The sequence below is a fragment of the Chiroxiphia lanceolata genome, chromosome 1 (assembly GCF_009829145.1).
Source record: "Chiroxiphia lanceolata isolate bChiLan1 chromosome 1, bChiLan1.pri, whole genome shotgun sequence".
In the NCBI taxonomy this organism is placed as follows: domain Eukaryota; kingdom Metazoa; phylum Chordata; class Aves; order Passeriformes; family Pipridae; genus Chiroxiphia; species Chiroxiphia lanceolata.
The window spans coordinates 113,686,932-113,714,865 of NC_045637.1; the positions used below are offsets into that span (position 1 = coordinate 113,686,932).

At 39.6% G+C, this 27,934-nt stretch overlaps 1 protein-coding gene across 3 annotated transcripts; it reads right to left on the minus strand.

The window, feature by feature from the left end:
• Window positions 1-2,085: 2,085 nt before the first annotated feature.
• GPD1L (glycerol-3-phosphate dehydrogenase 1 like) lies at window positions 2,086-27,802 on the minus strand. 3 transcript variants are annotated; one of them, XM_032700257.1, is made up of 8 exons: window positions 27,670-27,802; window positions 22,945-23,122; window positions 21,458-21,598; window positions 17,659-17,797; window positions 16,373-16,485; window positions 8,717-8,950; window positions 8,220-8,326; window positions 2,086-4,981 (listed from the first exon to the last, which is right to left on the minus strand). In XM_032700257.1, the coding sequence occupies exons 1-8, from the start codon at window positions 27,720-27,722 to the stop codon at window positions 4,867-4,869; spliced, it is 1,080 nt and encodes a 359-aa protein (XP_032556148.1). In that variant the 5' UTR covers window positions 27,723-27,802; the 3' UTR covers window positions 2,086-4,866. The 3 variants fall into 3 exon arrangements, with proteins under 3 accessions (XP_032556148.1, XP_032556140.1, XP_032556131.1); XM_032700249.1 differs by lacking the exon at window positions 27,670-27,802 and adding an exon at window positions 27,304-27,514; XM_032700240.1 differs by lacking the exon at window positions 27,670-27,802 and adding an exon at window positions 27,274-27,514.
• Window positions 27,803-27,934: the final 132 nt, after the last annotated feature.

A 27,934-nucleotide genomic window follows, 5' to 3' on the forward strand; every position in this document is an offset into this window, starting at 1 on the left:
CACAGAGTAGAACAACAGGCAGCAGCACTAACATCACAAGAGAGCAATGTGAATTATACTGAGAAGACTTTGGCAGCTACCCCCACCTAAACAATCAAGACTGCTCACAGGTCAGAGCAGTACTTTATTTATCATTCACTGATTCCTTCAGCACGAGTTACAGGAAGAACATACATTTAAAATCAGTAATTCATGATGTTTATAGTAACTTACAGAAATAATCAACATATGGTTCCCAGTGTCCCTACAATTACCCTTCATTAAATCTCTCTGAAACAGATATTGTAGGTAACAGGTAAATACAACAAATAGCTAAATCCAATTTAGACATGGGGAACTCCGACAGAGATACCATTCTGCTGAGCATCACCCTACTTCTTAAAATCCAGTTCTCCAACTGCTTTCAATAACAGCAGAACTAGACTGACAGATCAAGAGTATCTGAAATTCCCTACCCAAAGCATATTGGCAGGGATCTAAAATCAAGTTAGAAGCAACCTAGAAGAGAACCAGGTTTCATTCAACCTGAATGCCAAACACCTCTCCTTTGCACATGCTGGGATTGAAGGCAGATAATCTTCTCATCCATTATTCAAAATAGAAGTGTTACCTTTTAGTGCTCAGATTCCTAGCAGCTCATGGCAAATCACAGGAGAAAACTCCACGTGGCCAGGAGAGAGCCAGAAGATAAATAGTTTTACACTTTCTAGTACTATAAAGTTCCATGTGTCCCAGGACAGCATTTTATTTTAGCATTAAACAGCTGCTGTGAAATCTGTGTACTTTGTTCATATGACTTCAGCCTTCCAATGAAGTCCAGGTTGGGAACATTATGAAGAATCATCAGCACAGGCCATTGGAAATTGACTCCTTGTCTGTCATGTTTCTTGTACAGCCTGGCTGCTATTTACAGTCAGAGGATGAAAGACACCCAGCCTGTACACATTGATTTCGTGAGAAAGCACCACCTCTTCAGAAGATATTATGAAACAAAGGTATCCATCCTAATTCTCTTGTGATGGTTTTTACTTTCCTGTTGACTGAGACTAATTAGAATTAAAGCCCTTTTGGATGGTATGTTTGCGATACCTACATATTTATTCTACTAGTTGATTTCATGAAATGACCTAATGGCTGAAACTCTGTTTTAAAATTAGGAATAAAATGCATTCAGTCACAGATTTGCTGGGGAACCACCTTTACTTGTCTCAGTATCTGTATGTGTAAATGAGGAACTAGGACATTGCTCTCATTTTATGAAGTGCTTCGAGGCTTTCAGTAGACAGTGCATTATTCTGCTCACCAAAAACCCCATACTTCTTTCACAGTATGACGCCCCACACTAAGTAGCAGACCTTCCTTTCCCTTGTTAAACACTTGTGACACCTCTCACCCCTTTCACTGATGGACAAACTGATAAAACTGAGCACAATATACTCTTCTTATTTCCCAAGGTCTTTCAACTTCAACATACAACAGAAACAAACATTGCTGGATACACAATACAGGAACCCAAGATCTCACAGATCACCATATTGTCCAAGAGCTGAGGTAGTGGCTGTTGCCCTGTACTAGGAGGGTCTCAGATGACGACAGGCAAGCCAGGGCCGTGGGCAGAGGTGTTGGGCATTATAGCAAGCTCCTTCTCTCAGTTCCAGTGGATCTACAACACATGCACCTGGTGCTCAACTACAACCATATCCAAACGCAAGGAACACAGTGTAGGACAGGTGCAATCACATAGGAACCTGAGGAAATTCAGAAATAAATGAGAAGAAAAGTAACTGCAGAGCAGGCAGAATCAGTCACTTGCCAACCAGTGCCCTCCAGTGGCTCCCACAGCATCTCAAGGAACCGAAGACAAGAACCTGCTTTCAGAGGTCAAAGGCACTGTAATTGTATCCCTAATGGACAGAAACAAAATGGTGACATCTGGATGCCAAATAGCTCTTTTTAAAATTTGCATTCTTGCATGGTAGCCTCATATCTGCTATCATTACATCCCATATCCACAAAAACCTACAGTCCATCAAGAGAATAAAATATTAATCACAAACCATGTAAAATGAGACAACAGAAACCAAAGTGATTCCCAAGACAAAAATGTTTATTTGTACTCTTCAAACAGCTGTACATTCAACAACCTTAAACAAGACCAGTACATATGTCTAGGGCAAGCTGAGTAAGTATCATTAGGATATAATGCCTTCCTTAATAATTAATGTTTGTAAACCAAGAATTAGTTACAAATTTATGACCCCTTACACAGGGGTTAATGTTTTCAGTAAGACTATCCCACTACTAGGCAAAACAGAGTGTTTGTAAAACAGGACTCTAATCATTCAGTTCCAGTACCATATCACAGTTTTTTAATGAACAGGAAGTATTAGTGGGGGGAAAATACCCAGTGCCAAGCTGAGTGTTCTCAAGCACTAAAGAGCAAACGCAAATGGTGAACTATTTATAGAAATTTAAATAAACTATTTTAGTTACTGAAACCTCACTTTTTGTCTGAAAAAAACCAAGACTATCATAATAGACTGGAGGAAAGAATTCCATAAAAACTTTTTCTCTGGATTTGCCTTAGAATATAGGCTTCTGTACAAAACAAGAACAATTAAGATTTAGGAGTTTCAGTGGTAGAAGTAGTATTGGAATAATAAAGAAATAATTTAAAAATATATATTAATTTACCATGTTTAGCTTATATAGCCCTTTATGTATCTTACAAAATGCTACTGTTCTATATACTGCATGTAAAAAAAAAAAAGTTTATATATATAATGTGTATGTACACATATAAAGGAAAAGCCAATCAATTTGGTATTAAAAAAACCCCAAAACAAAACAAAGCATAAGAAAACACACTGAAAGTTATGCAGTAATGAGGAGTGTATGCTCCACGTGTGCGTTAGTATAACAGTGCTTCCAACCTCAAAACTTCCTCTTAAATGCCTAAGCAGAGTGCTTGCTCCAAGTCAGCTCTACCAGTGATGTTCCCAACTGCCACAAACATCTGACACTACTTAACTTCTGGCCATCTGTTATATTTAGCATTAAATCAGAAGTAAGGCAAAAGAACTTTTGACATCCCTGAATATCTGAGGACATTCATGAGATCTCCCAAAAATTAATGCAAAACAATACAGGAGCACAAAAATGGTACCCCTGAGCTGAAGCATCTTCCTGTCTACAGAAAGCTGCCCTAATGCTTGCCTTGTTCAGAGCAATCCAGGCTGCCTAAGTATGACAATTATTCCCAGGCATCTCCTGTGTTTTAGCAAGTTTTGAATGACAAAATTGATTGGGTTTGTGCTCCTGACTTCTGGTCTAAAAATGCCACTGAGAACAACGAAAAACAGTTCTGCTCAGAGGTTAGGACTGGATATTCAGAGCAGATGGACATTCTTGTTCTGTAAATCCTGATGTCAGCCCTTGTCTATCAGCTGGAAGAATGAGTCCTCTCTTTATGTACCTAGCATATGTTTCACCAAAAAAAAAACCCCACACTTTAGTACACAAGAAAAGCAAAACAGATTTTTTTATCCATCTTCTCTTGCATCAACCTTAAAAGGAAAAAAAAAAAAAAGACCAACCAAGCCAACCCCACCCCTAAACTTCATAAAATCAAAAATTTTCCAAAACCAAAATTATCCTCCCTGATACAGCAAAGATGTCTGAAAAAAACCCCAGCTGAGATACCTGGGGAATAAAACAGACATATGCCTTTGAGAAGTTTTCTGGGAGATGGGTCATAAAGGATTTCAGCACCCGTTGAAGTTTCGTCCAGTGAAAGAGTAACTTCAGAACTGGGGAGGCTGGATCAGGACTTCAGTCCAGTTGACGTGTCAGTCACTGGCAGGCACTGGAATGAATGCAGTCATCCTACTGGCACACAACCCTTCTGACTACACAAGCATGACATACCATGGAACTCCTCTAGCATTCCTTGGAGTGTTGTGTGGAGTGCAACACTTTGCAGCTTAGCTAGAAACCCAGCAGAACAATTCGGAGCAGTGGATACCCAAGAGTATCCTTCCCAATTCTCCCAAAAATACCAGTGAAGAACAACCACAGGTACAACACTAAAATGAACCATAGGCTCCATTAGGGAATGGGATTCTAGAAGAGCATAACACCCAGGAACAGCAAGGGAAAAATTGAGAAATATAAAAATGCAAGGATTAAAAAACAGAAGGGGAGGTAATGATCCCCCTCTAGAATATTCCCTTTAAAACAGTGTGATTAAAACCATTTAAATTCACCTAGAAATTGGTTTCAAAACAACCTGACGGTTTCAACAACTTTCAAAAATCAAAATATTCTTCATTTGATTTCATTAAAATATCCCTGTAGCCCCCTGAATAACTGCTATCACTTGTTTTGCACTAACATTCCTTAAATTAATATAATCATAAGCATGCAAAATGTTAAAATTTAACTGCATATACAAATAAACCCAAGTTCTAATAGAAACATTTCCAATATTTCAAGGTTACAGGCTTGATTCAGTCTCTGATCAAAACCAGTGGGATTCTTCCCACAGTGTCCAGAGACAACAAAACCTTGTATTTTATGGTGTAGGAACACACTCAAAGTACACTTGTGTATATAAACCAGGTATGTAGTGCAACTTTTGTACTGCATATCTTAAACCAGTTGCATTTTAGCCAGTAAAATGACAATCACCTGGTGAAGCCAACACTGCATGCTGTGTTAAACTAGGCTGCATAAGACAAAACAATACCTCTTCAGAGACATTCATGTTGTTACTGTTGCCTAGTGAGCGGCTTTGAACGGAGCTTAATGATAGATACATCCACTTGAACCCAGACATAAATTCGAAAGGCAGAAAGCTGCATTATTTCAACAGCCTGATTGATTTTTTATGTGCTCTGGATGACTTTGAAGGCAGGTTATAATCTCTCCGACAGGCCTCCCTTCATAGCAGATTTGATACACAGCCGTGAATAGCGGAAACCTGAGGAAACAGAGTGGGAAAAGCAAAGGCAGTGTAAGTTTATTCTGTAACATTTTCTTAAATGAAGGAAATAAAATGGGGTGAGAAGAGGGAGGGGAAAAAGGAGAGATGGAAAAAAACAATTCTTTTTTTCTACTTGTCAAGTGATAACACTGGGCTGAAAAGCACTAGATGAATACAGAACCTACATGAGTCACTCTCAGAAGCCCAGCTGGCTGTAATGGAGCCTGGGACATTCATTATGTATGGCAAAACCATTAAGTGATCTAAAAAATAAATTAAAAGCACTCATATCTTTCTTGGCCATTCTTACAGCTGTACTCATCTATGGTTAAAAAAGGATGACTGGCACATTGGTTATGCATTACTTCTGAGCAACAATTTGATAATACAGAATATGACAAAAAGAGACCCAAGAAGACATTGAAGGTCAAGTTTTTAATAAGAACCCAAAATGAAACCTGGATTTTGAAACACTAAATTCCCATCCACTTTTTTCTTTTCTTTTTTTTTTAAAATTGGCCACATTCCAACAATCCCCAAATTATTCAGGCTTCTCTGATAATATGAAGGTTTCTTACAGCAAAGACACTTTACAGAAATTTGTATTTGCTTTCTGTACTTCCTGGACAGTGACAGCCAGACAAGTGCCATTTGTATACAAAGCCTGATGAATTTTAGGGATTAATTACCTGTTCAAATACATATGCCATTTCAGTGTGGCCTTTTATAAGGAGCACTGGAGACAGTGAAATAGTTAATTTCTGAGTGATTCAGAATACATCTGGACTAGGACTTTCTCCTTAGGAAAGCTGTCCCATCACTCACTCTAAACCTTTATGTAATGCACATTTCAGTGTTGAGCAGAACCCCCAGCCAGTACTGAGCACCACATATGCTATGCTTGCCCATACACTCTGCTGTCACGTGTTACTGCAGCAACTCTGGTGTCAGCACACTGCTCCGAACTAGACTCCTCAAAGTGAGCCAGAGGTCACAAGAGAAGCCATGAACCATCCAGGAGTACCATCACACCATGGTGACTACTGCATTCTCAGGGGCACATACAGGATTTGTGGATTTGTACTTGGCTTAATGCAACATTTCCCCACTATTGAGGAAAAAAGTGGGGGAATGGACACACTTATGGCTTTTTTATAAGTGCTTAACTCAAAATGTAGAATTTAATTTTCACCTGAAACATTTTAATGTTCCACTGCAAAATGTGTGTCCATTTCCTCTGATTTATTTTTGTGGAGAACAGACAAAAATAGCAGCAATAGCAAAAACTACTTCAGGTCAATCCAACTGACTTGATTTTTGGTTTTATTTCATCAGTGGAAAGAAATCTATCATATAGCCACATAGCTGGTCTCTCAAATCCAAGGCTACACTACTCAGGTTGCACAACCCTTACTAGGAAATCTGTAGGAAAAAAAATTTACACAAAGACTTGTGCGCTTCTTAACAAATCTCACTAGTCATTGACTTCCTATGTTATTTTGGGCTGGAGAGGGGTTGAATTTGCTGTTTCCATTAAATGTAGGCACCAATAAAATTTGTTATGCCTACGTGAGAGGTGGCCACAAAATATGTGAACCTTCTGAAGCAAAAGCAAGCTTTCCACAGCTTGAGATACAGTACTGGCAGTCACTTCTCAGTGGAGAAGTACCACTACTAGAAACCACAACTGAAGTCCTGCTGCTTATCACAGAGCACATTGCTGTGCACAGGTCTGCCCCACTTCACACAGGGAAACCAGTACCAAGGCTGACTGCAGGCTCAGGGCCAGCAAACTCCAAATGCATCTTATGCCTGAGCACATCAAGAGGGTGAGGTCTATAACTGTTGAAATGAAGAAAGTAATTGCACTGCTAATATCAATAGGCATCAACCCTGCTACCAAGGCTCTTTTGCTGAACTTTGACTTTAGTATGTGTCTGCACAGCCTTGGGACTCCTTTTGCAGGAAGAGAGTATGAAATTTATCCTTACTACACTGTTACCTCTTCACTTTGAAACCGTGGCTGCTTCGCTGTGTTTTGTGTTTTAAAGAAGTAGTTTTTGAAAAACACATTGAAAGTTGCTTTCAAAAGCCTTGTTGAATGAGATCTTTTATGAAGAACTGACACAAATATGTTGGCATCCCAGAAAGAAATTAGCAACACTCTGTTTTCATGTCTTTCATTAAAAACACAACTTGAACTGTTCTATAATGCACTCTATTTGTTGTAAGGTAGAACAGGATATAAAACAAGCAACCTAAAAACCCCTTGAACACAGCATCCTGTCTCATTTAGGAAATCATAAACAGCAAAGAATGAAGCCAACATTTTAGTTACCCTTTTTCTACAGTTAGCTTAATTACTGTACACTGAGGGAACAGACTTAGGTGCCTTACATCCAAAGATAATATTAAAAATTTAATCATTTAATATAGCTGATCCATTAAAACTAGACTTTAAAAACTCCTTTGGAAAAAGAAGTAACAAGGCTTTGATCTTCTAACTGGCAGTTATTTATTTCCTGATTTTGCCTCTTCTACAAACAGGAACAGATAAATGCATCCCTTAATCTCACAAAGAGACAACTGTGTGCGTGGCTCTAAGAACCGTACATGTTCTGACACAAACACAAATGAACAAAGCCAGGACAATCTGCTTGATTTCATACCACAAAAAAGCCCTGACCTACGGAAGCAGATGGCAGGTGTTAACCTACAGCAAACTGGAAGTCACATTACGAAAGAGAACTGTGGTGTCTAAGCTAAAATCCATGTGGTAGAAGCAGGCACTCTATTCAGATGATAACTTAGAGATCCTTTATAACAAAGCTCCTCTACGTGGAGGTAAGTAATGAATTTCCTACTATGAAATGAGCTCTAGAGCCTTTTCACAAGTCTCTTCAGGAATCTCTGCTTCTGTTTTCATGCATTTTATTCTTTTCACATGTTAGAACACACTTGCTGTGCTTTTCTGTAGTAGCAGAAGGCAATAATACATTCTGCAAACAGAAGGACATTCACAAATTTCATGTCCCACTAACAGCTCTATCTACACGAGTAGATATTTTGAGGGTCTATTCACTTCTCTCTCTGATTTTAACTAGGAATTAAGCTGCTCTTATTGCAACGATTTTATTTTTGGTTATTACATTTATGAAGATATCAAAAACAAATATGCAGAAAGAATTATGGAGATAAAAAAGAGGTATGTGGAAGTTGTTTTATCTGTTCTTACTTCTCCAGCATTCCTTTCTGCTTCAGGATGCGATGCACTTCTGCAGAAGTCCGTGGTCCTTGCAGTTTCTGACCATTCAACATTTCTTTCTCTAATTCTTCAATAGACTAATCAACAGAGGGGAAAAGAAAAGAAAGAAAAGGAGAGCTAAGATGAAATTTTCAGAAGGTTGACATCATCATCTAGATAAAAAAAAAAAAAGTTACTGAGGGTTTTTTCTTTCTCAAAAGTGACCTTAATGGAGCATATATAATATTCTCCTATATTCTTGTTTGTCAATATTCACCTTCTTAAATCTGCATCTCCCAACATCTTAAATCTTGAGCTTTTTTTCTAAATCATCTCTGCCCTTTTTAACACCTTTACACTCATTCTACACCCAAAAAACAAGAGGAAAGAGAAGGGTACTCAGTAGAGCTAGCATGACTCAGATACCTCTACTATTGCTCCAACAAACCAGGAATGCAACCACAGATTTCACCCAGTGAATAAGGTACCTTTCCAGTTTTAACCACTGCTTCTGCTACACGTCGATTCCGGCCACCATAACACGTTGTGATGAGATCAGCAACGCCACAGCTCTCCAGGAAAGTGGCAGTAGACACCTGTCCTTTGCAAAATATCCTGGCAAAGGCGATCATCTCCATTAGGCCAAGGCGAATAACGGCAGCTTTGGTATTGTCACCGCAGCAAAGACCATCACAGAACCCAGCTCCTACTGCTACTATATTCTAATGAGAGGAGAAATGGGAAATGAGTCAATTATCATTTATGGAATCCTAGAAGACACCAAAAGACAGAGTGCAGATGTCTTTAAGAACTGCAAACACTTTACTAGGGAAAGACTAGGTTGTTTTGGGTTATTTTGGTTTGGAGATTTTGATCTCTATGGGATAACCTTTAAAAAAACCCAAAAAAATATGGCAAGCCTTACATTACTAAGTATTTCCAAGGATAAAAGCATAGTTAAAACTCTGGCACAAGTTGCCTCCAAGGCTGTACAGCTATTATTTTTGACTATATCTAAGAACAGGTTGTGCTACACCCAAACAAGGTTTTAGCTAGATTGAGCTATTCCTGCCCTGAGGTTGGGGTAAAGTTAGACCGACATTCCATAGTTCTTTTATTCAGATTTTTTTTATGATTAAGTAACACTACATCTACAAAGCACTGACTTCTAGGACATCCTAAGGGACCAAATTCAGCCAAGTCAATAGTATCCAGCCCTTTCAAGTATGCAGAGTTCCTATAACAGTAATAGTTAATCAAGGATTCCCAGAAGGTTCATGACACAGGATAAACTTTCTTAACAAAAAAAGTGTTTGTTTTTTTCCTTAGACCTGCTGAGAGCATTCTACAAAGAATGTGCTGTTTCTTCATGAACAATCAGCGATATGACCTCTTCTTTGGTTTAAGAACATTAGAATTAGATGAGATACATTTGAGTGAAGTAAAAACTATTTTCTAGCCTGGGAGTCAGAGCAGAGACTAGCCATGGTTCCATTGCCCCTACCAAAAAAAACCCAAACCCCACAACAAACTGTACCAAACCCCCCCAAAAAGATGGTGTTCTGGCATATTGATAAAGCAAATAAGAAAGTAATGGATGTAGTAATATCTTTTTGCATGCAACAGCAGCAGTGACCTCAACAGAAAGCACAGGAGAATGAACATTATGGTACCTAATGCAGCACCTGATGCAGGGAAAAAATAAAATCAACTAACCAACCAAACCAACTTTAACTGTTGATGAAGAAAGAGCAACAGTCAGAAGTTGCTAATAAAAGCAACCAACTGATTAACAGCTGGTTTGGTTTTGGGTTTTGGACTGTAAGAACCACGAATGCCAGACAGCTGCAGAGCTGTGTGGCCAATCATGGCTAGGTGACTCCGAATCAAATGAGGTCAGAGGATGAGTCACTGTTTTTTGAGCAGCTAGCTGAGGCGTAAAGGTGACCCTAAAAGTTGCAGACAGATCTCTCAACATCAACCCCAAAGCAGCCAAAGACAGTCAGCTTTCAAAACTGGTACTTTAGATCACCTTGGCTTAAATCTTAGCTGCGGTGATTCAGTGAAGTTATGTTTTCATCAGACACCTCTTGCACAGCCACCTCCAATATTTGTTCATTTGTTGGCAAAGTAAGAGGAAGTCAAACAGATATTTAAGAAGTTTTCAGACTGGATAACCCATTTAAATGCATTTTACATATGTGATGTCTGCATGTATTTAGTACTAAGCTAAAAAACAAAAACATATCTGAGCAACCTCTGAGCTTTTTCCATAAACTTGTTGAACACTCCAGTACTAAAGTTTCCCATTCCCTCCAACTTTGTCTCCTTGATCTTCCTCTCCACTTTAAAGCAGCCTACCTGATCATAACATACAATATAGTTTGGCCTATGGTATTTTGTTGTCTACTTTTACCTTCTGCAACATTTGTCTTTGGAGCAACAGAAATACTCTTAACCAAGTCATACCAAGACTAGTTACTTCAAAGAAAATGGTGTAGGGAACAAAGGAAGCTATGAGTTCAACTCTAAAACACCAAGCTTCTTGTTTGTACAATGTCCCCATTGTATGTGCTTAATGCAGTTTGCAAATAATGAGGAAACGAGACAACTGATTATGCTCTAGAACACACACCCATGACTGGGAGACTCTTATATCCTGGTCTACACAACCCTCAGGCCACAACTATGAATTTACAAGGCCTACCATTTGGTTTCATTTAAATCCTTGAAGAATCTCTGACAACTGTCCTGTGTCTAATATACTGGAGAGAACTAATTATACCACACTGAAAGTTACGCTTTACTCAAAGTCGAGCCTCTCCTTTTCCAAACAAAACAACAACAACAAAAATCTCCCAAAACTTAAGACTGAGTCATCCTTCAGATCAAAACAAGACCAAAACAGGCAGTTTGGTACTTGAAACCTCTGGATTTAGGCAGTAAGCTGAATTTGTTTCAGGAAGATGCATAAGCAAATGACAAATTGACACACAAGAGCCTAATGGCACTAGCACTACAGTGATCCTCTGAGAAGCACCCTGCAGGGGGCAGAACCATGTAAAGATCTGGCAGAAACATCTTTCTGTATCTCATATGGTTGATCCAGAACGCTGCCACTGCCAAAGCCTACACCTGAGGTGTCCTGGCTTTAGTAGGAACAGAGTTCATTTTCTTCTTAGTAGATGGTAGTGCTGTATTTTGAATCCAGTATGAGAATAACATTGCAGATGGTTTTGGCTGTTGCTGAGCAGTGCTTGCTCTAAGTCAAGGACTTTTCAGTGTCTCATGCTTTGCCAGTGAGGAGGTGCCCAGGAAGCTGAGGGGGAACATAGGACAGCTGATCTGAACTGGACAAAGGGATATTCCATACCATAGAACCAGTATATCAACCCAGTATATCAACTGGAGGGAGTCGGCCAGGAGCCATCAATCACTGCTCAGGGACAGTGGGTGGCGAGCGATTGTCATGTGCATCGTTTGTTTTTCTTGGGTTTTCTCTCTCTCCTTTTCCTTACAATTACCATTACTATTGTTGTCATTGTTATTATATTTTACTTCATTTCAGTAATTAAACTGTTCTTATCTCAACCCTTGAATTTTACTTTTTTTTTCCCCTCGACTCTCCTCCCCATCCCAATGAGTTAGGAGGGGATTAGTGAGAAAACAGCTGTAAGGTACATACAAAGTTGCCAGCTGGGATTAAACCACCTTGTGAAGAATTCCTATAAATGCAATGGGTGTATATTTGTGCAAGTGGCGAGAGTCGATGTTTCCGTGAGCTTAAAAACTGACAGTATTTGCCTACACATATGGGAGTCTGAGAGTACAATAAGCAAGGGCCTACAGACAAACCTGTTGTTTCAAAGGTTCAAAAATACTGCCACAATATAACCCCAAAATTACAGCAACACAGTGTTCCTCTTGGCCTGAGGGATTCAGAGCTCTCAAACCCACTACACGCTTCAGCGAACACATTTCCCCTACCTTGGCATTAACAGGTTTTTACAATAAAGCATGCATCCTGTAAGCAAGATGCACAGGGTGGTTTTATATTGCATATGGTTTTAAGGTACTAAAACCTTTGCCCTAACAGGCGAGTCTTTAGATGGTCTGGTACAGAAGCTGGAGCTAGCCCTAGTCCTAGTTATTCCAGAACACAAGCAAGGAATGGATTCAGTTACTTTGTCACTGGGATAGTGACGCTATGCTCTGGAAAAGAAATGCTGATGCCAGGCAGTGCTCACAGTATGTGTCAGAACAAATGAGAAGTGTCTTTTACTCGCATGTGACCTGCTGCAAACATGCCAGAGGTCACAAATGCAAGGTCAACAGACGACCAAGAAAACAAGGACAACAAGTCTGCAGACTGTGCTGACAGATTGTTCTCTTAGTCAGTGCTCAGAACTATCAAACTGACAGTTCACAGAATGTTTATGGAGAGCTCACAAGGACAGCTTCAGCAGCCATTTCTGAGGCAACTGTTACATTTCCATAATTAAATGGATCAATAAGAGAACTAAGCAGAAACATTATTTCACCTGGGACGTCCAGCCTTCCTTGAAGTAGCATCACAGCTCAGTACAGCCTGCTTTCCCTTTCCTAACACATGAACTTGGAGAAGCTCCTTGCTTCACATGATGGTTGAGAGAGGTCAAATGAAGTCTCAAAAAATCAAAGACAGTATCAGCAGGACTGTCAGAGAGGTTAAGCATAAATTGTTTGCTTGCTCCTGGCAAACTTGAATTTCATTTCTACTTAAGCTCAGGAAAAAGGAAAAAATTATCACAATCGAATTCTACGGTACCTAGACTGACTATCCAACAGTGACTGCCCTAAACACACTTGGCAAGACCACCTTTGCAAGTGACAATGCTGGGTTACATAATCTAGTATACAATAAATCATCACTATACTTCTTCTTTACTTAAGGCTACGCTGGAGCCATAAGATTTAGAGTCAGGCCTGAAGGAACCTAAAAGACAATGACAGCTGCTGCTCCTTCTCCTTCCTACAGGAACTGTCACATCTGTCTTGGTCTTTGGCTGCTGCCACTTGAGGGTTTTTAACTCTCTGGATCCCTGAACGTAGGGCAGCTGGAGCATGGTTGTTTTGCCACATCCAGAGGTTAGGTTCTCACTTCTCCTTCTCTCACCCCTGGCACTGCTGCACTGGGTAAGTCATTTGGGTACAGTTCACCCCTAGGAGTGCAGGTACCAGCGTTTACATTGCCTCTTGAGTATGCTGCTATGACTGCACACCAGCTCAGTCTGGCCTCACATCTGTGCTGCCTGTAAGACTCTACACTGGCACAGGTAGTAAGGACTGTAAGGACACCTCAGAGGTGACAGCCTTGGGTCTGTGCTACTCTGCAGTATCACATCCCTCAGCAACCAGAAGCACATCCATATGTATGCACAGCTGCACACACCACCCTTACAGTGGTGTCATAAACTTTAAGCACTTCCTAGGCAGGCCCATTCATCCTCTGGCAAAGGCAGATGAACTTGTGGGTGGCCTTGAGCCAGGCCACCTGTAAAGCCAACTGGACACCTTGAAACAACTATCCAGTATTTGAAGTTTGTTAATTCCTGACCTCAACACTTAAAAAACGTCACCAAACAAATGGGAAACATGCATCAGTCTTCATAAGAAAAAAGTCCTCACAGAGAAGAGCATGCCAAGCACTTTTTGTTTCAACAGCCAAGATACTGTAGACAGCTGTTCCTCCTCAGTATGATCAGATTTTGTAAAGTCACTGCCACTGTCTATTCAGCCAGTCTCCAAGCTGACACAAAGACTGCAGTTTCACTGCACTGATTTCCATACTTCACTGTATCTCCATCAGCCCATTGTCACAAATGCAAATACAGTAAATGAAGTGGATATTCCATATATATGTATATAAATAGCAATCAGGTACATGTCCTCTCATGACCACCAAGCAGCAATACCTATTATTACAGTCTGAATTCAAATAGGTTTCAAAAACAGATTTCAAACCTAAAATTATCATTGTAAGGGAAAGCTGTGCTCAGAGCATTCTTTGTTACCCTTCTGTATTTTTTCCCAACCTTTAGGCAACTACCCACACTGAAAATCTTCCCTTTTTAGAAAGGCTTGCAGAAATAAAAAGCAAGGTAAAGTATAGGCTTTTACCATTCTAGTCCATTATGCCAGTAATACCAGAAAAGTCTTCTTTTCCTAAGCTGGTATTTACAGAAAAATGGAGAAGCTGGGAGAATCTACTGTTTTTCATAGGGTACTATTTCTCATGCTTTAAACACCAATACATGAGTTGCTTTTACTATTTCCACATCCAAAAAAGCAGTCTGGGCTGTTTGCCTGCTTACCTCTGTCCTCCCAGTTGTAGTTTGCAGTGACATTACTGACATTCTGAATTGGCACTGCTACAGAAAGAGAGTAAAACCTCCCTTTTTATACCTGTACCTTAACACATGACACTGTCATCTTGTGAAATAGGAATTTCCTCCTTCCAGCAAGTTAAATAATGTCCATTTTTACTATTTTTTCATGAAGTAACTTTCCATATTTAAGAATGTAACAGTCTGAACGTAACTGACTGAAGCTACATGAGATTTTTCCCTAAAAATAACCATATGAAAAGATGCTTACTTTTCACATTCTTATTATAAGGACTCAGATTAATATTAAAAAAGAAACATTCTTGTCGTTACCCTTAGTAAACAATTCTCCTAAGAATAAGTATAGACAACAGCTAAGAAAAATGCTATTCGCATCTGAATTTTGCATTTTGCCTGACTTGGACCTTTATAATGGAGTTTTGAGTGTCTGCTGACTACCTGCTTAGTTTGATGGGCTCATCTCTAGCACCCTTTCAAAAGATTTGTCTGGAATAAAAATTTCCTGAGACAGAACTCCTCTATCAAACAAGAATTTAGGCTAGTCAGAAAACATCCTGCTGAGCAGTTTGGAAAGGATGATAAATCTGTAAAACTTTTTGACTAATTTCAGAGGGTTTTACATAGGGATTTCTTTTCTGCTAACCTCCCACATCACCAGAGCATTTAAAAGCAATGGCTGTGGAGCCAAATTGAGAAATTGTTATATATACAGTAACTTCAAAACATGTTGTACCAAAACACCCAACTCCAACAATGCGCAGACCCACAACTTCCTCCTTCTCAGGACTTCCAGTATGACAGCTGTCAAGACAGAATTATCAAGAAAACTAGTGTGCCAAAAAATATGCTATTATAGCTATCAAGCTACTTCCTGCTGAGCAGGAGTCCTCCTTATCTTATAGACATCATTGCTTAGTGCGATAGCTTTGCAAACGAATGATGCAGTTTACACAAAATTTCAGCAGCAAAAACAAAGCAAGACAAATAATTATCCAAAACATTAAAAATAAAAAAGTAACCCAAATTATCTACTAAACCATTGCATCCATACAAAATTATTCATAATAGGTATCAGATGATGTCAAATATGGTACTGTTGCCCACAGTGCCAAGAAACTAATGCCTTTCCTTCACAAACAGCCTGTACATTAACCTGAAGAAATAGCAATTAGAATATGTTTAAGTTAGCCTTTGCTTCCTGACAGCATCAGTTTTGTTAACAATAAAATTTTGAATGAGTTAACTGTCTGAAATAATGTTTTTCTTCTTCAGGTCATTTCTGTATGTGGTTATCCACACAGACCTTATGCAGTGTATGTCCGCAAAATATAAAACATAAGAATGCTCCCATTGTTCAAGCCAATGAGGAGAGGAACAGTTTTGTCAACAGACACAAAAGATTAATGCCAACTCCTTTTTCCCTTTCTTTTTGTGAACACACTGTTGCAAAAAGAAAAAGGGAACTACAACAGATTTAGAAATACATCGACCAGGCAGACGGTTTCAATACTTGTTCATGACTGCTAAGGGGAAGATGTAGAAAGAGAACTTGGGAGATAGTGAGACACGGGTCTAAAAGGCAGCTCTCAGAACATGCTGCTCCCTAATTTCCCATCTGGTTCTTCTGGAAATGTTATGCTGTAGTTTTATGTATTATATAAAGCACAATAAGTTTAATTCCTTAAATGGAAATACCCTCTTTTTTTCTACAAGGATCACTATTTCATCTGTGTACCATCTGCAGCCAGTTAATCTTACCTTCAGAGCACCACAAAGCTCAACTGTTTCTGCATCATCTACTACAGTTATTCGGAAGTTTGGAGTCTGCAGGAGTTCTTTGAAAAGAAGGCCATTTTCCAAGATTTTGCTGCCTATTGAGAGAAACAAAGGAAAGCTGAAAAAATGAATAATTTATTTATATGTTATTTAGCTTTCCTGCACAAGCCAAAACACTTAAAAGCAGAGATAAGGTTGTTCTAGCTCCATCCTAAACAGATTCCTGTTCTAAGGGACCAAAACCATGTCGACATTGCACTTAAAAGTTCTGCACTGAGTTACTCTGGACTTCTTCATAATTCACTGTCTGCTCAGCAACAGATTCTAAATAACAATTCCATGAATTCTCTATACACTCTCCATTATTTGATCATTCCCTTTAAAAGAAACAGGTAATAAAAAAACAAAGGTGAATTAAGAATATAGCAGGAGCAATTCTATCAATTCTTTTAAAGCCTGCATTCCAGAAAAACACCTACTCATAAATGCATGTCAAGGATGTTTTATTAATTGAGCACGCTGCCACTGACAACTGTTTCTAAACACTAAGAGGTAATTCAACCATTCAAAATTAAGTTCAATGCAAAAGCTGTGAATGAGATGTTACGAAGTTAACAATGCACAAAACTGTAAAAATTAACACTGAAAAAAACCCCCCATGAACTCTGTGCTATTATGTGTGAGTACCTGTATGTATACACACACATATATGCCTATCTAGAAACAGTAAAATTCAAGACCAGGCACATCTTCATGCTGCAAAGGCGTGCAGACATCAACATGGAACTAAAACAATTTCTAGCTTTTGGGCAAAAAAAGTGTTTTGAGAAATTAAAACAAGATATTGACACCTCAAAAAACAAACGAAAAAATCAAACCAAAACAAACATGCGTAAAGGTACCATCTGTGACCATAACATCTGAGCTGGAGTACAGAATATATAATCCTTTATCCATATAAAGCTGTGCAGACCAAGACAATCTTAAACACAGTAATAAAATCAAGCAGTTTGCTCTGTGGAGGGTGATAAAAAGCACGCTTGTATTTCACATGCTATGGTCACAACCCTAGTGAGAATTGTGCTCTTCTCTCCCCTCTATTTCCATATTGTCCTAGTACTTTTGTAAGTGTAAACATTTTACAAAATTCAATCAACAGCTTCTGATAATAGCCAGCTAATGTGGAAAACGGTGAAATTTGAGCTATTTGGTGTGCAACCGTGAGGACAGGAGCACGTGTTAAACATTCTTACAACTTGCAACAATACCTATTGTGGTTTCACAGAATTTCTCTGCTGCCACCTCATTGGCAAGGTTAGCTCCCATCAGCACACTGATGTCTATTCCCATCTTCTCTCGAATAATGTCAGAGATCAGTCTGAGTCCCCCAGGGCCTTCATCTATTCCCTGCAGCCAACATTAAAAAGAATTACTAAAAAGTCATTCATTAGGCAGAGCAGAGAAGTAAGCACACAATTAGTCTTGTCAACAGGTGAGAAGTGAGACAAGGCCTATTCAGAGAGAGACTAAAGATGACAGATGTACAACCAGGGAAACTTCTGCTATTGTGACCTCTTAGAATGAGGGGAGGTAGCACCTTAAGAATAAGGAGTAAGCTCTAGATGATGATAACAGTTTTTATTCCATGCTCAAGGATCTGATTCTAAGAAGTGCTGAATATTCAACTTTGTTACTTCAGAATCTCAGCTACTTATTATCAGTGTATTCTTAATAAAATCTGTGAAGCATAACCAATCCATCCATTATGAATCAGGCCTACATTTGGACTTGAAATTGCACCAAAACTCACAAAATGGCATCTGAAAAATTTGTTTTGTGAAGAGGCATCTGAACTGAAGTATCAGAGGCAGATTCCCTCATGTTCATTCCCTATTAGCATAAACCCAAAATTAATAATTTTGAGTACTACTACAAATGGAACAGCCATTCACAGATGGGTAGTGAGCTGAACAACCGAGAATAATTTAATTTCTAAGGATATTTTTAATCTATATTTGTAATGCACTCTTCACAAAGTGTGAAAAAAATGGTAGCAATAGGATCTTAGAGAAGATCACCCCACAGATTAATGCTGCAATGGAGAAGAGTCTGGTACCCTGAATTGTCTGAACCAAGAACTCTAAATGAGACCATTTTCTTCTCATAAAACCTTCCCTCCCAGCCTGTTAAATGCAGAATATTTTTGAGTTTTTCAACAGGAGCACGGCAGACAAGCTATTAAAATGGTCATTCTTTCCCATAGTATACCACCTTCTGTGCAGTACTATTTTTTAATGTTAGGGATTTGATACTTTTGGGGATTGGTAATTTTTAATTATGATGGCAAAAAGTGTGATCCTCTACTAATTCCAGACATACACATACACACATACACTTGTATGCTGCCAGTGGTGACATTTCAGACAGGTAGTAATTTGCATTTCCACAGATCAGAGGTGCTGTTCCTTAAATAACATGGTGCAATCAAGAGACATGCAGAAATGCCTGTATAAAACCTGCCAATTAAGATAAAGCTTGCATTTCTGCATTATTTTTCAATCTGTATCACTTAATGCACAGATCTGCTTTCTCATCTTTAATGAGCCATACAGAAACAATCTGAAAGTAAGTACACATATATATGTTGTATTTTTCCCCTCGTAGTGTCAAAGATGTCCCCACAAAACAACTGTAAGGCCCCTCTCCCTAAGCACACATATTGGGAACAAGTCCAAAAATGTGAATACCTACATCACAATTATTCATGCAAAAAAAGGAGATCAGAAAGGCTTAGGTGCCAAATTCTGCTCCACTATGAAACAGATGCACCTTCTGACAAAGTCAAGGAGAGCTATACCTGTTTCTTGTAGAGTTAAATCCAATCCTGAATGATAGATGACAGAATAAAAACCAAACATCCCTTCCTCCCCCAGAAAAACAAGCCTCTAACATGGGAATTTTCACTGGAAAACAATGATCCCCAGGCAATGCAAGACCAATTCTGCGACCATATCATTTCCATCCTAACACACCTGTCCCCAGGGCCTATAATAGGTAAATGAAAATGTGCTCACTGCTGTACCACTTGCTGCAAGTTGTATAAGGTTCCTCCCCCCACACCCACACAGAACTTATGTAAAGCAACACAGATGCAAATGTTTCAATGGAAATGTGTATTACCCAGCAATGTCATTATCTCCCAAAGACTAGTTTTATTATCAGATGTTAGGCTCTGCTTGTGGATTAGTCTGTCCAAAAAAGAAAAAAAAAAAAAAAACAAAACAGAAAAAAGACTAAAAGATGACACACTGCTAAGTTGTCAAACAATTTAGAAAGCCAGAAACAAGATGTCCCACTAACAGTATTTTTCAGAGCAGAACTGCACTTTTAACTGCCAAAGTTAACACAAGCCACTTTAACAGCATTAGCATTGAGCATAAGACATAAAAATATGACATTGATGAAAACAACCTGCATAAAGAAGATGCAAAAGTAGGGGAAAGAATGCATTCTTGCCTCTATTGCTTAGTTTCATTGTTGTGTTAAATCTCTACCATTTCTTTTTAAATGATACTTTTAATGATGCACAGTTACGACTTTTCATAAAAACTGACATGTACCTTGCATTGTCCCACAAAATATTAAGAGGCAGTCCTTCTTTGGAAAGGCTGCCTACAGATGCAGTGTTGCAATGTGACAGTGGGAAGCTGCCTAGTAAACAACTTGGCTTTGCATGGCAGGTGCCACTATTTCACTTCCACTGCACTAAGCACTGGCTTTTTGTTTTGTTGGGGTCTTTCTGTTTGTTTGGGGTTGGGATTTTTTTTTTCTTTAAAGATAAGTATTTCCCCACGTGTTTATTTTTTTAAACATAGCCATTAATCAACATTCTGATAACCAGAACAGTAATTCCAAGAGAATATAGGCCCAGGACCCTGACTTCAGGTATGCTGACATAAATCCTCATTTACTCCACCAACTCGTTAGTTAGTCCTATCACTAAAGACAAGGGAACAAAAATCACAATTAGCAAATTAAAGGAGAATATTTATCTTGAGCTATGCATTCAAATATTTTAACAGTGCCTTATTTTACTCTTCTACGATATGAAGAGTTTTTCTACAAACTGCAGCAAGAGCACTCAGGACGCATTACTTTTTCATACATCTCAGCAATATATCAGGTCAACACTGACAAAACAATACAGATTTGATGGGCTTAGTTAGACAAACTAAAGAGACAAGCTTGCAGTAAGTGGTGATAGGGGTTTTTTGTTCTTTTTGAGTACAGATCCATATATGTATCATTTTCCAGAAATGACAGTAAACAAGGGAATGTGTGCTGAGAAAATGGCCTATTCTCAACAAAGCAACAATAAACCAGAATCTTCCAAACCTTGTGGGAATGGCTTATTATTTGCAGCTAAACACACAGGGGGAAAAAAGCCCACTTACCCAAAAAACAACCACAAAAATAAGCTAATCCACATTTTAAAATTTTCCTGCCAGCAAAATCACAAATACTCCAATGAAAACACTTCCTGCACCTCTGCCCCCTCCTATTTCCTGTGCTTAAACTGTCTTTTCAGGTAATGCTGAACAGACACTCTTGTTGCAACATCATATTTGACATGAACAAGAGCACTATCCTCTCAGTCACATGAAATTCTCTCAGCAGTTCTTAAAATCATCAACTCAGCATGTGGGATGTGCATTAACAATCAAAGCATTATGCTTGTGCTCTGTTCTTCATCTAATGATGCTTTTGGAAACAACAAATAGAAGACTGGAAAGCTTAGTGGTGCAAAACATATTGACTCCCCTCTTTCTTTCTAAAAGTCTTGTTACCAGCCTCATTTTCCTCTTCCTGCAAGCATTAACCTAAAATAAAACCTGCGTAACAATCCACTAATGACCAAGACAAATTCTAATCTTACACCTAGAAAGGTTTAACGGAACAATCAAGTGAATAATGCACAGAGACTTTTCATATCAAAATACCAAGCCATCTTGTTTTAGAAGATTCCCTGACACATTCTTAGTTACTAACACATAGTATTTATCATACCTTTATAAGAGTTATGCCGAGCGCTTTCTTGGGTACTCGTCCTGTCATTTCATCGCAGACTTTATGAATGAACTGATGAGGAATGACAAAAACCAGCAAGTCTGCATCTGCTACAGCATCATTAAGGTTTGGGATAGCAACCTGTGTAGTTATGGGAGAGAAAGGCCACACAGCTTCTTAAAATTAACACCAGATACAAGTGGCATCTGATAAAGTAAAAGCAGTTTGGTCTTATACAGAATGCTACAAACTACTACATTTCATCACTAAATTAAGCAGCAACAAACTTCCTAGACAAGCAAAAGAATTTAAGCTTTCAAATAAGCTATTTTATATCATAGAAAGAGCATCTTCACAGACACCAGTATGGTTAGTGCCACAAAAATTCAAAATGTTTTGTAACATTCAAACAAGTACTTCTAGTAATAAAATATAAAATAAGAAGCTGCCTTCTCTTTGACAAAATAATCTCAATTTTTGATAAATTACTGCATGCAGAAAAGTAGTTTCTTTCCTTAGTTCCTTATACACTCAAATTTCTTTTTCAGGCCTCTAACACTTACTAGTTTATATTCCCTTTCTGTGTACCCTTGGATTTTGTTTACCCTTTAAGAAGATGACCAATTTTGAAGCCACTTGGCAACTTCACTTTACCTAACACTTGATGACCACCTTAAAATAACACTCAGGTTTAAAACGTAGCAATAACCTCCACCTATTTATAAAGAGAACAAATCTGAATAGGCAGGCAGTGGACAGCAGAAACACCACAGGTGCTGAAGGCTGGGGAAACGGGATTTCAGCATTATCATTAAAGAGAGAACTATGATGCACAGCAAGTCACGTTTTTTCCTGCCCAAAAGCTCTCCTGCCCAAAAGCTGCTGCAGCCTCTTCCTATAATGTTTTTGGGGCAGGAGTCACCACCTGCTCACCCACTATCACATTACACCAACAGAGAATACCTGTGGAGTCCCACTGTTCTGCCCTGGCAACGCTACATCTAACATGCTGATCTGACTGCACATGGTTGAAACACAACTGAGAACCAAAAAAACTGCAAACACCTTGAAGTTTGCTTGAGAAACACTGATTCTCATTGATACTTTTAAAGAGTTTCAGGATACCTGACATCAGTTCTCACTGACCAGCCAGCTCTCTTCCAAAGTTGAGGCCAAATTTTTTTTAATGGGTATGGTCAAAGCTGTTACTTTCGCCCTTGTTTTCACATTTGCTTCTTTATACAGAAGCTGAAGTAACATAAAAACAATAGTGAGACCAAAAAAAAAGAGAGAGAGTGCATTGGATTTACTTAATTGCATAGTTACATAATTTTACTAAGTCAAATCTCTGAAGTCATCAGTAAAATAGCATATAGTCTGAAATATTATAAACCCTAAAGGTGTTAACAAAACAATTTTTACCTCCACTCACAGCACAAGCAATATTCCCTTTGCTCCATAACTATAGTTTAGCTTCTGAGCCTTACCACATTATCTGGCAGCTTGTGTCCAGGGAGATACTTTACATTTTCATGTTCTTTATTTATGATATCTGACAGTTTTCTCCCATTAATGTTCTCCTCAAAGACCCACATCTTCACTGTGGAAGCAAACTTCTGCAATTTTTTTACATTATTGCCTACTATTTTGGCAACTGCAGAACCCCTGCAGGAAAGAAAACAAAAATAGTCTTTAAAAAATTATGATTTTGCTATAGAAAAAAAGAGATTGTCTTTAAAATAATCAGAAATGCACAGATTGTTTGACCACTTACCATGCAGATATTGTAAAACAAATGGAAAATAGACCAGTCATTCACACTGGCTGCTTCCTCTCAAATGTATCCACAGTAGGTTGGACTAAAGCATTTACTGAAAACATCCTTATTTACTTTTTCTGCTTATTTGCTATCCAGTGGGAGTTTAGGTTACTGAATTTCCCCAAAATCCAACTGATTATATCCTCAAAGCAGGGGTAAAAGGGACATACTAAATTTTTTAAAATGGATCATTTTCACCTTAAGAGATGGGAAGCTTCTTTGCTAAGATGACTGACCCATCAATTGTTGTACAACACTGATAGGCACTGAAAGCCAAAACAAGCATTTATATATTGCAGAAGTTATAAGCTTTATGGTTATGCAGCCAACCTCACAGAATTTAACTATTGCAACAGCATCCTCTGAATTTGCAGGTAGACAATTCCATTACTGTTAGCCTTATATTCTCCCCAAGAAGAGCACACAGTGGAATCTGTATGATAGTGATCAATTTTACTTCTCAAATCTTTAAGCAATAATGAAATTAATCAGAATTACAAGAGGAAAAACAAACACAACCTTCCCTTTCATTCCTAGCACCAACGCTATATGGAAGAGAGAGATGCAACTTTATGAAACCTGTGAACCTAACTTCCTTTCCCAGGATAAGGAGGCAGCCTCATAATTACCGATAACCTACTAAGCAGACACAAGAAAAATTTAAAAAGAATCATTCTGCTTCAAGAGCTTTTAATATGGCACAAGTCACTGCACTGCATTAAAGATGTGTGCCATCACAGGGCTAAGGTCACATTATAGACAGTGGTAGAGAAAAATTATAGTATCCTAAGTAGACCTTTTTCAGTTAAACCATAAAACTGCATGTCTGAAAAGAATGGAATTTACTTCTCTAATGGCACTTCACACACTGAAAACTCCCCTGGGTTCAGGAAGTGATATAGAAGGCACAGTTGTTAGCCATCTCTTATCAGGCTCATATTCTGTATCTGCACACACACAGCGTGGTTTCCGCTGCAATGTCACACAGCTCACCAGCAAAACCCCCAAATTTCAGATCCACACAAACAGCATGAATCACAGTAAACATCACACAGGTATGTGTTCCTCAGACAGTGCTCTGAGTTCCTTGAACAAAAGCACATTTACTACTGCAGATTTATATACAAAGTCTGGATCCTGGCAAATCCATTGCCTTCACTTTTGAACTTCTCTACACATTTTCTGTGCTTGCTGGTGACAGAGCAAGACAGAAATAACTGATTCAGCAACTCTCCAACTGGGATTTTCAGTCTGCCAGCATAAAGTCTGGCAGTGTGTACTACTTGAGTGAGACATTAATTCCATTACTATTTAACACTTAAACGCCTTAGCTGCCTTTTTTTTCAGCCTTTGAATGCTGTATTAAAAAGTGAAGATTTGCCTAGTCTTAGTTTCTAAATTCAAGAAGATTCTCCTGACTGGCTTCTCTGGTTCCCCATTTCCCATTATACTGCAACCACTGTTTTAGGACCATTTTACAGTTGGTCTGCTTTCCGCTTATCGCTTTAAAAGTAAAGCACAAAACCCACAAACTCCTGAAGTTGCCCTAACAGCAGCAGCAGTGGAGGTCACAATATGCAAGTGCAAATTATATTATTAACTCTAGCTCTACCACTGTCCCTGAAAAATCATCTCAGTTATATTTTTCCTCCAATTTTTCAACAGAAAGTTCCTAGCTGCAGGAATCCCTCTGTTCGGCAACTTCCCACCTCTTCCTAAAACCTACAGTTTCTGTTCAAGTTGGGCAATCAGGTTAATTAACAACTGGTTCTAACAAAACAGAGACGGATAAATTCTGACTGTGCACACCTCATTAACCTGCCCTGGAAGTATTATCAGAAGAGCAGGCTACAGTACATGACCCAAGCAGCTCTTGCAGTGGGCACTGTCCTTGAATCCCAAGGCTCCAAGGCACATTCCCAAGGTGTACTCAAGAGACACTGAAGAGTCTACTTTATCCCCTATCAAAAAGATCCTAACATAATCACTTATCCACCAGCTGAGCAACTCTAAAAGGGCAAGGCCAGCAAACATGCTGCTTTTCCACACCTCGTGAGCCATCTGTCCTGTCCCATGATCTTCCATCAGGTGTCGAGTGACCCCTGCCAAGTCGACTTCATTGTTAAGGTGACCTTTCTCTAGCAAACTGACCAAACAAGTCTGACTGGAAGTAGTTTATCATCCAAGGTGACTGGCTCAGCCCTTCTAAATGGTTACTATCCTGCCAAGCTCCTTTAGGGTTTGTTTTTTTTTTCATCTCAGATATAGGTCAAAGGGCTGTGAGAAGGTAAAGACTTCCATACAGTTAGTGGCACTTGTCCAACACAATCATCTCACAGAGAACCCCCAAACCCCACAGTCTCCAAACTACTAGGGATGCCCAACCACACTTAGATCGACTAATTACATGCTTACAGTTTAGGCCCCACCAGTCACACACTCCTGTAATTCAGGCTTCAAAAATATGTAATCCCCAAATATCAATGATCAGATAAATACTTCCATTTCTCTCTAGTCACCTACTTTTAAGCATTAAATGCTTCCACTTTAGGACCACAGGCCCCAGTTCAAAAAGACACAGGTACACAATCAAAATTAAGTCCGATTTAGTTCAGTGGTTGCATACATTATTGAATCACAGTGGTCTGTAGTCAGGGTTTTGTACCTGTCACCCCATGGACTTTGAGGAAGAAACCACCCATCTTTCCAAGAATTAGTTTCCAATTTTGGTTACTTTGATTTCTGCTTTCCTGATGCAAAACCCCTCACCATCAAATATGAAATAAGCTACACGTTATTGGATTACATTTATCCTCAAAAGAAAGGAAAAAGCTGATGCCTGGTAATAGCATTCTCTCTTTCTCTCAGCGTAGGAGATATGGGCATTTTGCCACTGACTCATCCTATTAGGCAGGCGCTTTTCTTACTATTAAGCTGATCCAATGAGGTGAAAACAAAATACATGTGCACGTGGTTATTGCTAGTAGGCAATATCTGCAAATCCTTTTGCTTCTGTAAGTGTTTCACAGTGAATCAAATATAAATGCAGTCAAACTTCCCGTAAAACTTTTTTTCCCCAGGTTTCAAATATGGAACAGCAGCAACAATACTCCTAAAAGACTAGGTCTCACTGCATATTTCCTTCTGACATATACTGCAATGCTCAGTACCTCCATGGTCATCTCACAAGCTAGTGCAAGGAAAGCACAACATGCTGCATTGAAATGTCAGCCATTCCCTCCGCAAAGAAAAGCACAACTTGGCAGCTGCTGATATTTTTAACAGCAGCAAAAGCCAACTGCACAGAGTGGGCAGGGGGTGAGCAACAAGTCTAAGATCACCCCAAAAAAAAGACTGGCAAGTTTGGTTCAATAAAACACAGCACCTTGCTCTACACCGAACTCCTCTGAGCTTAGATTTAAGGTCTCAAAAAACAGTGTTATCAGAAATAATGTGTGCTTAGCATTAGGAATTGAAGTGACAAACTGTGAAGTTATATTTACATAACACATCGTACTTAACTTGTTCACTGTAAATAAGGAGCCGGTGTAAAAACTGTGATCAGGAGTGGTAGAGAAATAGGTAAAGAAGCCAAAGAGATAAGTAAAGCCAAAGAAATAGGTAAAGAAACCAAACAAAGGGCTATTAACACGATACTCCTTTCGGAGAACGATTTGAAGTAAATCTACTGCCTTCTTAGACGCAGCAGCAAGTTTAAGCCTAATTATAAACTAGCAATAGAGGCAGTAATAAAACCTTGTCTCAAGCTCTCGGTGTGCCTTAGCATAATCAATTTGGACAAAAAAAAAGAAAAAGAAGACATTTCAAATAACCTAGCGTCTCGCAATTCTTCTTTGAACTGGCGTGGAAAACAGGAACATGGGAAATCCCGAGTCACACTTTTGTAGACAAGTGGGATTGTTGGCGAAGCCCTACCGGCAGCGCGTAGTTAGAAAAAAAAAAATAAAACGTTCAGCATCTTTAATGTCTACGTCACCTGACACTGGACAAAGCACACAACAAATACCAGGTTAAAAATGTCCTAAACCAACTTCTTCGCAGAACAGACGGGTGTTTTACAAGCTCGATTCTGCCGCTTCTTCCTCCAAGCATATCAGGGCATCACCTCCACTCCAAACTCCGAGGGAGCCCGGGGGCAGGACGAGCCCACCGGCACGGCCCCAGAGCCCGCCACAGACCGGCGACACCGCGTTCCACCCCCGGCACCGGGAGCCCTCAGCGCCGCCACCCCCGAGGGGCGCGCGGCCACGGCGTTAAACCCTCCGGCTGCGGGCGGGAAGCGACAGCAAGGCCCGGGCGGGCACAGCCGCAGGGGAGGCCGTGCCGAGGCGGCCGCCCAGGTGTCCGCCCTCCCAGGGGCCGCCGCACTCACCAGTTTCCCGAGCCCACGATGCAGACCTTGAGGGGGCCGGTGGACAGGGCCATGGCAACGCCGCCCGCGCCCCGCCAGCGGCCGCGCCGAGGAGCTCCGAGAGGCGACCGCCCCCCACTCCCGCCTCCGCCGTCAGGGCTCGCCCGCGCCTCCCTCCGCCCCTGCGGCGTGCCGGGAACTGTAGTTCCATTTCCTCCCCCCCGTGCCGGGTCTGCGAAAGGGGACAAGGGCTCCCTTGGAGGACGAGGCTGAATGGAGCCCTCGG

What these genes read in the sequence shown, in the direction of transcription:
- GPD1L (XM_032700240.1), bottom strand. Translation starts at nt 27,389, where the DNA reads ATGCTTGGAGGAAGAAGCGGCAGAATCGAGCTTGTAAAACACCCGTCT. An exon ending in TCGGCATAACTCTTATAAAG is followed by an intron (nt 17,798 to 21,457) that starts GTATGATAAATA and finishes TGTTGGCTGCAG; the next exon opens with GGAATAGATGAAGGCCCTGG. An exon ending in ATTCTGTGAAACCACAATAG is followed by an intron (nt 16,486 to 17,658) that starts GTATTGTTGCAA and finishes TTCTCTCAATAG; the next exon opens with GCAGCAAAATCTTGGAAAAT.